The 13,024-nt window shown below is 35.6% G+C and overlaps 1 protein-coding gene across 20 annotated transcripts in view; it reads right to left on the reverse strand.

Moving 5' to 3' along the window:
* Positions 1-13,024, reverse strand: part of CAPRIN2 (caprin family member 2) — a 46,603-nt gene that overhangs the window by 18,571 nt on the left and 15,008 nt on the right. For all 20 annotated transcript variants that reach the window (XM_081310217.1, XM_081310214.1, XM_081310218.1 and 17 more), the window contains 6 exons: positions 10,837-11,004; positions 9,287-9,330; positions 7,576-8,253; positions 4,004-4,126; positions 2,754-2,835; positions 1,304-1,359 (listed from right to left, as the gene is read on the reverse strand). In XM_081310217.1, the coding sequence (XP_081166343.1) occupies positions 1,304-1,359; positions 2,754-2,835; positions 4,004-4,126; positions 7,576-8,253; positions 9,287-9,330; positions 10,837-11,004 (1,151 nt within the window). The remainder of the gene's footprint in view (positions 1-1,303; positions 1,360-2,753; positions 2,836-4,003; positions 4,127-7,575; positions 8,254-9,286; positions 9,331-10,836; positions 11,005-13,024) is intronic.

Raw genomic sequence — 13,024 nt, forward strand, 5'->3', positions numbered from 1 at the left:
ACTGAGACAGGAGTATTCCAAGTTCAAGGCCAGTCTTGGCAACTCAGCAAGAAACTAACTCAAAATTTAAAAAAAAAAAAAAAAAAAAGGATTGGGGGGAGGGTATGGATCAGTGGTAAAGCACCCCTGGGTTCAATTCCCAGTACAATAAAAAAATTTCTTTAATAAAAAATAAATAAATGAATGCTTAGATAGCAACCCTGGAAATGATGCTCCAGCAGGTTTAAAGTTATACCTAGAAATACATATTTTTATTAGAGTGACCAGAAATTCTGATGTAGCTATCCTGTCAGCCTGTACCTGAGAACTTCTACACAGACCAGTAGTTATTCAAAAAGAATTTAACTTGACAAATGAAGGCCTTTTGTAGAATTCTAACAGCTAGATAAGATAAACAAAACCACTTTAGTAAAAGCATAAGTGGAAAAGATAGGGCAAAACCCCCCTGATATACCTTGCTTAACAAATGCAATTTAAAAACTGAGGACTCAAGATGTAGTCCAGTGGTAGAGTGTTTGCCTAGCATGCACAAGGCAATGGGTTAAGTCCCCCATACCCCAACCCCAAAAACTAAGCCACACCTTTTCAAATTATATATAAACCACCATAAACAAATGGTATTTACTCAGAGGGTTTCAGAAGGGAAGATCACAACTGCTGAACCAACCAGTCAAAATATTTAACTTACTGTCAAAAGAGCTACTGTCAAGAAAATTGCCATAAGGCTTTCACAGAAACAGTTAGAAAACGTTTTCAAAAATAATGGCCAGTGAAGTTTGGGCTTACCTTTGATGGAAATGCAACTTGACACTGGGGATCTCAAAATCTAATTCCTTTGTGCTTCTAAGTGGACTCAGTGAAAATGAGAAGAATGAACTATTATGGGCTGTGGGGGAGGGACTGATTAACCATGGACTAAACAAAATTAGTTTCTTTCTTTAGACCCTTTACTATGCTAATGAACTGTAACTTGCATAGCTCAATAGAAAAGCAATATTCTTAGACAAGGTACCCCTGAATTCTTCAGGGTTGTTCTTTACTCACCAAAATCAGTCAACTGTCTCTACTGTAATAGATGTTTTCAGCATAGTCAGAGAATCTTTTTAGAACCAGTATGCTTAATCTAAAAAAACTAGATAGTCTTAAAACACTTTTAACAATTTAGGCAAGTGCTCTACCACTGAGCTACAACCCCAGCCCTACTTTAAACAATTTAGTTAGGTATCTTAATAAGTCTGGTCTTACTTGCCAAAGCAAGAGGTCCTTCCCTGAATAATAAAAATGAGTAATCTGAGGATATTACCTGTAATGGCTCTTGAAGAAAATCACTTTGACTGGGAAGAGTTTGTTCTGTAGATACTGCAGAGAGTAAAATAAACCATTATTGAGGAGGAGAGAAAAGTTACTGCATAGCAATTGGAAAGAATCTAAAGTTTACACTTTACAGCAAAATGGTTAGCTGGAAGAACTAGGTATTAAGTCCATCATGCATTCTTCATTAGTACTTTAAAAAGAGCCAGAGAAACTGGGCACAGTGACACATGCTTGGTATTCCAGCTACTCAGAAGGCTAAAACAAGAGCATCACAAGTTCAAGACCAGCCTGAACGAATTATTAAGACCCTGCCCAAAAATAAAAATAAAAGGGGCTGGGAGTGTGTGTTGTATATCAGTGGCGAGAACTCCTGGGTTCCATCCCCAATTGCAAAAAAAAAAATCAGAGAAGGTGGGGAAGAGCTGAAAATACTAATTTAATCTGTGATACTTTTTCATGGTGATATTTTAAGGTTAAAGGGTTATAAGCATTTCAAGGCTTCTAAAGAAAAGAACTAAGACTTTAAAAAACAACCAATAAAACACAAGTTTCACAGGTTTCAAAATAAGTCTTAGCTGGATCGTATGTTCAGGTATTTTTCTTGCTGGTTATAATAATATGCTTTTCAAACATGTAGTTTTCATTTTGGTTTCTTGTTAATGTCCATCACATTTGTTTATTACTTTCTACTGATTTATTACTTCACCCTGGAATCGCTGCCCCTGTCTTGAGCTGGTGTCTAGTGCCCACTGCGGCTGGAATATGGCTTTGATGTGTTCTCCCCTCACCTGGCAGAACCTAATATGGACCAAAAAGGCTACCTGTTAAAGCAGCAGACCAGATGCACATTTGGGGTGTATCATTAGTTACTGTGTTAGTCACTGTTCTAAGCATCTCTCAGGTGATCTCATAGTTAGGATCCAAAAGCACCAACTCCAGATTTAGAGTCCAAAAGAGTCAAGCAGTTTCTAGTCAGAAATCACTCCAAGAAGAACATAAGATATCGCCAAAAAATCCAGCTATTGGGCATTTCCATTCACCCATCTGAAAACTTTCTCCCAAAATGCAAACAGGTCAGGTAAGCACAGTAATGTACTAATGGTAATTTATCCTTATATAACTCTGATGGCAGAGGATACAATTAGAATAAATTATTACAGAGACATATTTCAGTTTAACCCTTATGCTATCTAGAGCAAATTATTTGTAAAGAGGTATAACTGTGAGCTCTAAAGCTGTTTGTTCTGAGTTTTTTGTTGTTGTTGTTGGTGGTGGTGGTGTTTTTTTAGTTATACACAGACACAATATCTTTTTTTTTGTTTATTTATTTTTATGTGGTGCTGAGGATCGAACCCAGGGTCTTACATGTGGGAGGCAAGCACTCTACCAGTGAGCCATAACCCAAGCCCTTGTTCTGAGTCTTTAGAAAGATTACATACCTACTGGGCTACCTGGAGAAGCTGAAGGCAGCTGTGATGATGGAATTGCACTTGAAGGTTTGTCAAAATCCAGAACAGACTCCTGAAGATAAGGGATTTTAAATAATGCATAGGAAACAAAGATCATTAATTTAAAAGATATTACCATTAAATTATTCATGGTATTGCCCATAGCTTATTAGCTAAAGCTATAGGTATCTAGCTAATTAACATCTCAAGATGTTCAAAATTCAGCATATAAGAGAAATTAAGAGTCAAAAATCAACTCTAATGTAACTGCCAAATGTTAAAAACTATGATAGCAATTATAAGGCCTAACTTGGGAAAGACACTCCTCTTTTTTAAGCATAAGCATCAATCCTAATCTAGTCTGTACCTCCATTTTTATTATTCCCAAATTAGAGAGGGTCTAATTATTTTACCGCAACCTCCTACTAGCTCATGTTGTTAAACAATTTAGTGATGAGAACCATTCTCATTTCCTACCTACACTACATATCTTGGTTATCTCAGAGAAATTTCCCCACATTTTGCATACTTAAACTACATACTTGTAGTAAGCATTTTAGGTTTTTTATTTTCAAATAATCCACAGAGGTAATCCATTTCTTAATTTTGTAAATAAGTAGAGGTTTGGAAGTTAAATAACCTGCGTGGATTATATAAGTCTTAAGTGGTAGAACTGAGATTTAAACCCAGGTCTAAATGCAAATCTCAAGATCTTTTTGCTAAACAAAAATCTTATTTGACTACTCAGTCCTCAGTAATATCATGCTATTATGAAATTCTATAAGAGTCTGTATCTCATAATTTAGCATTCAACTATTGATATAGCAAAGTTTATAATCTTATACAGCTGGAAATATAAACTCCTCAAAGGCAAAAAATGTCCTATCATTTTCTATATACAGCAATACCCAACAGAAGACCAAGCATGGAGCAGGTTCTCACAGCCTGAGTGGAACTACTGATGACCTGCAGCAGTAATAAGTACTTGAAGTTTTTTTATATGTCTAATTCATTTCTTTACTCAGAACAAACTTAGGAAGTAGGGAATATTATCTTCATTTTTCAAATAAAGAAACCAAAGCAGAGAATCAAGTAATTTGCCCTCAGAACTAAGGGATAGCAGAGCCAGGAGTCTCACTCATTCTGGACTGCAGAATCCACAATTTCCCTGTAATTCTTCAGATCAGAAGTTAACTGCCCCATGAATACCACCAAAGATTCTTTTTTAAAATGGCTCATACTTGCATAAAGTTACAAGTTCCTTGAATCTGGGTCATCAGATCCTGCAGTTTTTCTTTCCTCAATACTGGATCCTTTGGAAGAGCAGAGGAAGAACCTACAGGCTGAGGCATGGGCTTAGGCACCTATAAGACAAACCCATTACGTATAAGAGAAATTCAAAGTCAACAGCATTATTCAGGATCTCACTGTATCTTAATAAAATTAAAACAAACAGCAATGTTCATTTATCAGATTTATTACAAGTAAAGAATTTCTACATAAATGCATTTTCTAAATAATGTAAGCAAACTTTAAATAATTTTCCCTTATTCATGACAACTTTAATGGAGATCTTTCTTTAAAAACCTATTTCTAAAGGGAAGACCTAGAATAACAGAACTTCCTTGTTAAGAAATGTTCACTACTGACAATAGTTATCAGTATGTTCTCTGCACTGAACATACTCTTAACAAGGATACCACTGACAAATACCAATGATTTTTTTCTCCCTGGGGCAAAAATTACTACTATTACATTAAATATTTTTAAGATGTATCTGATTTCAGAAACACTAAGATACAAATACATATACACAAACACAGGCACCCTAGAACTGAGGAAATACATTATTACATTTTTTTACTTTGAGGCTACTGGTGTTTAAAAGGTGATTAGCTAAAATTGCTGTACATTATGAATTAGACCTAATTTACAATTTATAATTACTCCTTACAAATGTTAGGATGACAGGCTCCATCCACATCTCTTCCCCAACTTGTAAGTCACCTGAGTGCTTGTCAAAGGTACCAGATAAGCTAATAGACTATAAGTAAATAAATGAAGAACTCTTTCAGGAGAAAAATATGAGCTTTAGTGATTAATTTCATGTTACCCAGTCTTTTGGCTTTGAATTCATTTTGCCCTTGCCTATACCTAGTCATGTTCTAGACAGCTGAAATCACAAGACAGACAAAATCTGCACTACACAGAGTAGTATCCTCTCAGTTACTTAAAAACAAACAAACAAAAAAAACTAAAACTACACTAGAATGTTGTCTATGCTATTAAAGCAAATCACATGTGAGTTCTGACCTTTCCAACTAAGCATGTAAGGAAAGGAGAGCAAAAGATAAGTAACCCAACTCTTTCCATAAGAGAATCGAGCTAGAGGTAGCAGAGGTAGTTCACTGTTTATAAAATGTAATGCTTGGCTTTTTTCAAGCTAAATGTTTTAAGGTATAAGGCTAAAGACTAACTGGAAAGCCTTGACTAAAATGGCACAGAAGTACAAGAAAGACCACTACACAGAGGCGGAGAACACTGGAAGGATAAGTTCACACTTCTTATAAAGCAAGGTGGTAACAAGTTTGTGTTCACCACAGTAGTGAGCAATTTAGTAACAGGCAACACTAGCATGGGACTGTATCCAAGGATTATTCATTATTAGCCTCATCTTCCTGAAATAGGTTATTTATCATTAACAGAATGAGGCCTTCTTTTTTCAAAACTACAAAATATTTAATGCCTATATTTTCTTATCTCTGGAAATTATTTTGAAACAGAAATAGAAAACTAACTCAAATAGGGGCTGGGATTGTGGCTCAGTGGCAGAGCGCTTGCTTCGTACATGTGAGGTACTGGGTTCGATCCTCAGCACCACATAAAAATAAATAAAATAAAGGTATTGTGTTTCCATCTACAACTAAAAAAAAAAACCTAACTCAAATAGTTACCCAAAAACCAGGATATCTGTAACCATCATGTATCTCACACTTCTTCATAAAAATTCAGGCTAGTCTGAGTGTTACAAATGAAAAAATACAGAAAAATGTAACTTCTGTCAGAAAAGATCACCCATGTGCCCAGTGGAAAACTCCACAAATAAAACTAAAACTACACTAGAATGTTGTCTATGCTATTAAAGCAAATCACATGTGAGTTCTGACCTGTCCAACTAAGTATGTAACAAACAACGCATTATCACTATTCTGTCATGGAAAAGGTTCAGCATTGCTATACACAGTGTAACAAGTCTCCCATTCTGTGACAAGTATTTATATTATTCACTTATTCACATTAAGGTCTTGTCTGAAATAGCCACTATCTGATGTCATACTGTACCATTAAAAAGTCAACATTAATATGTATCAAAAAATAAGAGTAGCTGGATGCAGTGGCCTACACCTATAATCCCAGTGACTCAGTAGGCTGAGGCAAGAGGATCAAGAGTTCAAACCCAGCCTTAGCAATTTATCAAGGCCCTAAGAAACTCAGCAAGACCATCTTTAATAAAACAAAGAGTTGGGGATATGGCTTGGTGGTTAAGTGCCCCTGGGTTCAATACCTGGTACCCCGCCCCACAAAAAAGACCAAATAAAAAGCAATCAACCTGTATTAATAAATAAATAAGACAAGATTTACGATAAGTATAGTAGACATAATGTGAAGTTGTTCAGATATCACATGAAGTTAGATGCTACTGGAGCCTTAGAGTACATAATTAAGTTTAAACATTCAGTCACAAACTACGTATTACTTATATAAAACTGTCCTAAGTAAATCATTGTTCAGGATTAAAATAAATATATTCCTCAATTTCATCTAAGAGAGGTGTTGACAGCTCAGTCACACTGAAATACTATAAATCCACTGTGAATGAGGTTCAAATCTGAATTATGTAACTTATTTTTTGACTCATACAACCCAATTAATTTTATTTGTTTTATTTTCCTCACATTTGAATTAGAAATAACAACTTCCTAATTCATTAAGGTTCTATGAAATATATTTGATAATATGTTAAATAGGTACTTCATATCTTTTCATTAAATATGTGTTGTACCTGGTCAAAAAATTGGCATTAAATCTTAACATTTTATAATTGTAGAAATTTCATCTTCAGTTAGACTCCTAGGAAAAATAACAGATCAACTCATTAAAGAGTTAAGGGTAGAGGCTGGGGATGTGGCTCAAGAGGTAGCGCGCTCGCCTGGCATGCGTGCGGCCCGGGTTCGATCCTCAGCACCACATACCAACAAAGATGTTGTATCCGCCGAGAACTAAAAATAAATATTAAAAATTCTCCCAAGAAGGGAAATTGCATGGAATTGGAAGGTGAGCCTCAGGGTTATACACAATTACATATAAGAGGAAAGGAGGGGTAGGAGAAAAATTATATAAGTGGAAGAAACGATTTATAGTAGGGGGGGAGAGAGAGAAGGGGAGGGAAGGGGAGGGGAGGGGAGGGGAGGGGGGATAGTGGAGAATGGGATAGACAGCAGAATACATCAGTCACTAGAAAGGCAATTTGTAAATCAATGGAAATGTAACTGATGTGACACAGCAATCTGTATACGGGGTAAAAATGGGAGTTCATAACCCACTTGAATCAATCTGTGAAATATGGTATATTAAGAACTATGTAATGTTTTGAACAACCAACAATAAAAAAAAAAAAATTCTCCCAAAAAAAAAAAAAAAAAGAGTTAAGGGTATTCAATTAATATTACAAGGGGTTTGTTTTTAAAATAAATTATCATTACTACAATTCCTTATGCCTCCACTGACAGAGCCAATATGCAGATCTACTCACATCTTTGGATTCTGTATTAAACTTCCTGGGCAGGAGCTGGTCATTTGGTATGAGGCCTGCTGTGGCTACTCCCCAGTTCTTTGGAGAAATCTGAGATTGTGGTGTTAAAGAGTGTTTTTGACTCTCAACATTGCTTTCCCAAGATTTTGGAGTCCCTGGCTGTTTTGCATCCTGCTCTTCACACATGGGAGTGGACCATGACTTGCTGACATTCTGGTCACTCTGCACAGAAGGTGTCCAGGACTTTGGAGTTTGCTTCTTTGGATCCTGTTCTTTATGCAGCTGAACTGGCCAAGGCTTTGGTGTCTCCTGCTTCTTCTGCTCCTCTTGAATATATCCTGCTTTAGACTTAGGAGTTTCTTGCTTCCACTGGCTGGGAGGTGGTTTGGATTTAGAGATCTCCAGCTGCTTCTGCTCTTCCTGCAAAGTTGACCTGAGTTTTGGAATCTCTTGTTTCCTCTGATCTAAGGAAACTGCAGGCTTTGGTGTCTCCTGTGGCTTAATAGGAGACTCCCAGGACTTGAAGGATTTCTGTTTCTTCTCTTGACCATCTGGTTCAGTAAGCATATCCCAACATTTGGGGAGATTTGGTTTCCTAGCATAATCTGCTTCCCAAGATTGCTCTTCATCTTGTTTGCCTGAATAATCCACTTCAGTCATATAGCGTCTGTTAAGAAACTGAACCAGAGAAATAATGTGCTTGAGTCATAAATTTATACAAGACCTTGAAAGCAATGTTCAACTCTACTAGTATTCCCATATCCACTGGTCTGAATCATCATGCTGATATGAAATTTCTGTCCTTATCTTACTTAAAAAGACTGGCCTACTTCTTTGTTCATTCCTTTTTCCTCAATTAACAGAAATATAAACTTTGATATTCCAAAAGCAGCTATTTATGTTTGACTCACTTATGATTGGCAAGAACAGGGCCAGGGTTGTGGTTTGGTGGTAGAGCGCTTGCCTAGCATGCATGAGGCACTGGGTTCAAGCCCCATCGCCACATAAAAATAAACAAATAAAATGAGGGTACTGTGTCCATCCACAACCAAAAAAAAAAAAAAAAAGATTGGTAAGAACTACCCATTGTGGTGCCACAATTGTTTGATTTAGGCCCTTTAACCAAAGCTATTTCACCTCTGCCAGCCTTAGGACCCTTCTACCTACTTGACTCCCTTAATTTAAATAGTTCATATAAGAAAACCTGCTTAGCTCTATTTCCTGTATTACCAGCCTTTTCTTTTATTTCCTTCATATATTAATTATACTATGTTTTCTTCTCTCACTCTTTTTGGCCCACAAATTTCAATGTCACATCTAAAAGAGGGAAAAAAAAATACCCTTTTCTGCTAACAATGTGAGTAAATTCTGGAGAGAGCATAATACCATACATCTTTAAATTCTAACACAAGAATAAAAACATCAATAACAGTTAACAGCACTAATTGTGTGTCAGGCAAAATTCTAAGTAATTTAACTCCTTTGATCCTCACAATAACCCCATGAGGAAAATATTATTATTATCCTTATTTTAAACATGAGAATAACGGACACAGCTGGGCCAACAATCTTGCCCAAGTCACTAAGCTAATAAGCCGCAGAGCCAGGATTCAAGCTCAGGCTGTCTGGCTCCAGAGCCTTAGCTCACAACTACAACACTATACAAAAGTCTGAAAAAACAGCATCAGCAAATGATCTTTCAGTCTCTTACCTCCTGTGGTTGTATCTCTGGCTGTGCAAGTTCCATGAGAGACTCTAGGAAGATAAAAGAATGTTAAATAAATACTAAATAAGAATATTAAATAAATACTAAGTAATTCTAAGTTTTTAAACTTATTACAACTGTAATTCATTCCAGCAACATATTTCAGAGGACTTCAGAAGAACAACAGAAAAAGAATAGTACAATTAAGTACATTTATTGTACGAATGATTCTAACTATTGCTTTATTGGTCAAAAGCATGTGGAGGGGCTGGGAATGTAGCTCAGTGGTAGAATGCTTGCCTAGTATGTGTAATGCCTGGGTTGAACCACACACACACACACACACACACACACACACAAACACACAGCAGCAGGTGGTCTCTAACTAAAGCAAGTAGCTCTCCTATATAAAGCATTCTGTTAAAGTCAAGTTTCAGCTAAAAAATTATTTCTGATTGAAAATAATACTATCTCCTCCAACCCAAAATACAGCTTTATTAAAATTGGAATCATAGTTTAGGTCTTATGTGTAAAAATTAGTCATCTCAGCTTTGAAAAAGAGCCCTTAAAGACCTCTTCCAAGTCAGTTTAAGGTCAGGAAGGAAGCAAAAAAAGAGAGATACTGAAGCACTGGTCTTAGAAGTAAGGAGAAGTAAACTTTGAAAATAACTTTACTCTTACTGGTAGGCACTAGAACCCTACCTGGACTACCTCCTTGAAAGAGGCTTTAATAAATTCAACCTCAACAAACAAAAGCAAATTTCTTCTTGAAAATCTTTCTTTCTCAGGAAAATAATTTGAGAAGTATACTGTCTTTCTTAATTTTGGCAATTTTGTTCCTAAATCAGTATTTTGATTTTAGATTATTTAAATTTTCATTCTAGCTCAGTATTGGATTCTACTATAACTTATATTTATGGCACAATTTTAAGCAGAATTATCCTACTAGTAATTTAACTGAGAGATTAAACCAATATATTCTCTTGGAACAAAATATAATCTAATGTTTCTCTTAAGGTTTGCTCTATAAATCATGGCAACAAAGGCTGGAGATGTTTTCTAAACTCAGGCTTACCTTGAAAAAAGAATTCTATACATAAAGAATCAAATGAATTAAAATAAGACAAATCATTTCAAAAAAATTTTTTTTTAAAAAAATGCAGTGTTAAGAAACCAATAAAGGGGCTGGGGATGTGGCTCAAGCAGTAGCGCGCTCGCCTGGCATGCGTGTGGCCCGGGTTCGATCCTCAGCACCACATACCAACAAAGATGTTGTGTCTGCCGAGAACTAAAAAATAAATATTAAAAAAATTCTTTCTCTCTCCTCTCTCACTCTCTTTAAAAAAAAAAGAAAAGAAAAGAAACCAATAAAGAGGGGCTGGGGCTGGGGCTCAGCAGTAGAGCGCTCACCTAGCACATTCGAGGCACTGGGTTTGATCCTCAGTACCACATAAAAATAAATAAATAAATAAAGATATTATGTCCAACTACACACAAAAAAATACATATATATGTATATATAAACCAATAAACAATCCCAGAGATTTTTAACAAACCTGACTCTCTGATAGATTCAGTCTTCAATAATTGATTTTTCTTTTCTGATTGTATTAGGATTTCTTCCTCCAAGGATACTTCTTTTTCCTTAGCATTTTTGGGAACAGGGATGCTTTCAAAATAACCTGAGTTCAGCAATTTAGACAGTAGATCTTTCATGTGTTTGTCTAAGAAAGAGTTAATTAGGACTTAGTTATCACATAACCTAACAGTTCATTGAAAATTATGAGGAATAGGAATCCTAATTTTACCCTAGTTACAGTACTAATGTACTGTTACAAAAGTTAACATAGAGATACTCAAAGAATTAGTTCCATAAAAAGTAATAAGCAGCCCATCTCTATTTTATGCTGAATCAATATAATTGATAAAGATTAGAATCTCAAAGTTCAGCAAATTACTAAAGTTTCTCTGGGCCTCCATTTCCACCATATGAAAAATGACTTAAAATTAGAGATCCTAATCAGACTCTACTGTCACAAATGCACACATTCCCTGAACTGAAGACAAGTCCATTTGCCCGACAAGATATCACAACTAGCAACTGCTTTGTGTTCCCCATTAAGGCTTTGGAGAAGTAAAAGACAGTTCCTCAAAAATAACCAATGTAAAACCATAATTGGATGATGTCTTAATGAAAATATAAAATTCCATAATTAAGATTTTACTAAGTTATGTTGTAGCACATCACATTAATCATATGATAAAGTTGCCCACTACAAATAGGTCTAAAGAATATTTCATTTTAAATATCCAATAAAAAAATAATTCCCAAACTAAGCAGAGTTCCCATGCTTGATCTGGGTCTATTATTCCTTTCATAGAAGAACTATGACATAGATTTTGTCTTTTTCTTTTTTCATCAGCTTTGAGATATAGCTTACAAACAACAAAATTAACCTATCTTAAGTACAGTTTTACCAAATATATAGTCATGTTACCACCCTTTAGAACCATGATATAAAGCATTTTCATAAACCCAAAAAATTCCTTATGCCCCTTTTGCAATTACTCCCCTTCCCCAACCTCCAGCAACCAACAGCCTATCTAATTATGTCTTTCCTAGAATTTCATAATATGTACCCATTTATTGTCTGGCTTCATTCACTAAGCATAATTATTTTGAGATTCATCTATATTTCACATATGAATAGTTCATTCCCTTTAATTGCTGAGTGGATTCCACTGTATAGATATTTTGTTTTTTTTTTAAATATTTATTTTTTAGTTTTCGGCGGACACAACATCTTTGTTTTGTATGTGGTGCTGAGGATCGAACCCAGGCCGCAGGCATGCCAGGCGAGCGCGCTACCACTTGAGCCACATCCCCAGCCCCTAGATATATTGTTTATTGATTTATCAGCTGATGAACATCTAGGCTGTGGGATTATTATGAATAAAGCTAGCATAAGCATTTATTTTCAAGTACTCATATGAACATAAGGTTTTCATTCATCTTGGGTATTAGAAGTATCAATGTTTGGTCATACAGTAAGTGCAACCCACTTTTGCCCAGGTTGGCCTTGAACTCCCACGCTGAAGCATTCCTCCTACCTCAGCCTCATGAGTAGCCAGGAATACAGGTGCATGACACCACACCCCACTCAAGAAATAAATTTTTAATTGTGACTTAAACTTTGAGTTAGAAATCTTAATAATTATACGTACTTGGATTTTTTTTAAAAAAAGGAAGCAATTAACTTAAATGTTAAGCAATTAACAATAATGTCTATTAGCTTCCAGTAAGTTTTCATTATTCTGAGCCAGTATAAAAAGCTGTGTCCTGCCAGGTATAGTGGCCACAGAAACTTGGAAAGCAGAGGCAAGTTCAAGGAGGACTGCAAGTTCAAAGCCAGCTTTAGTAACTTAGTGAGGCCCTAAGCAACTTAGTGAGTTGTTTTATTTCTCAAAATAAAAAATACAAAGGGTTGAGGATGTAGCTCAGTGGTTAAATATCCTTGATTTTTGGGGGGGAAAAAAACTACATACATATGTACATCACACGTATCCATTTTTGCTTGTTCATTTGACCAATAGATATTTAGGAAGCCAAAAGGAATCACTCCCTCTCCAGATAATTTTCAAATCAATAAAAAACAGTGCTTCAACAGACTAACCAAACCGTTCATATTTTCTTATGCCAATCTGGTAGATAAATCCATGCATTACTAATGTCAATGTTTTAAG

Source organism: Spermophilus citellus (genome assembly GCF_964194105.1).
Source record: "Spermophilus citellus genome assembly, chromosome: 10".
NCBI classification, from domain to species: domain Eukaryota; kingdom Metazoa; phylum Chordata; class Mammalia; order Rodentia; family Sciuridae; genus Spermophilus; species Spermophilus citellus.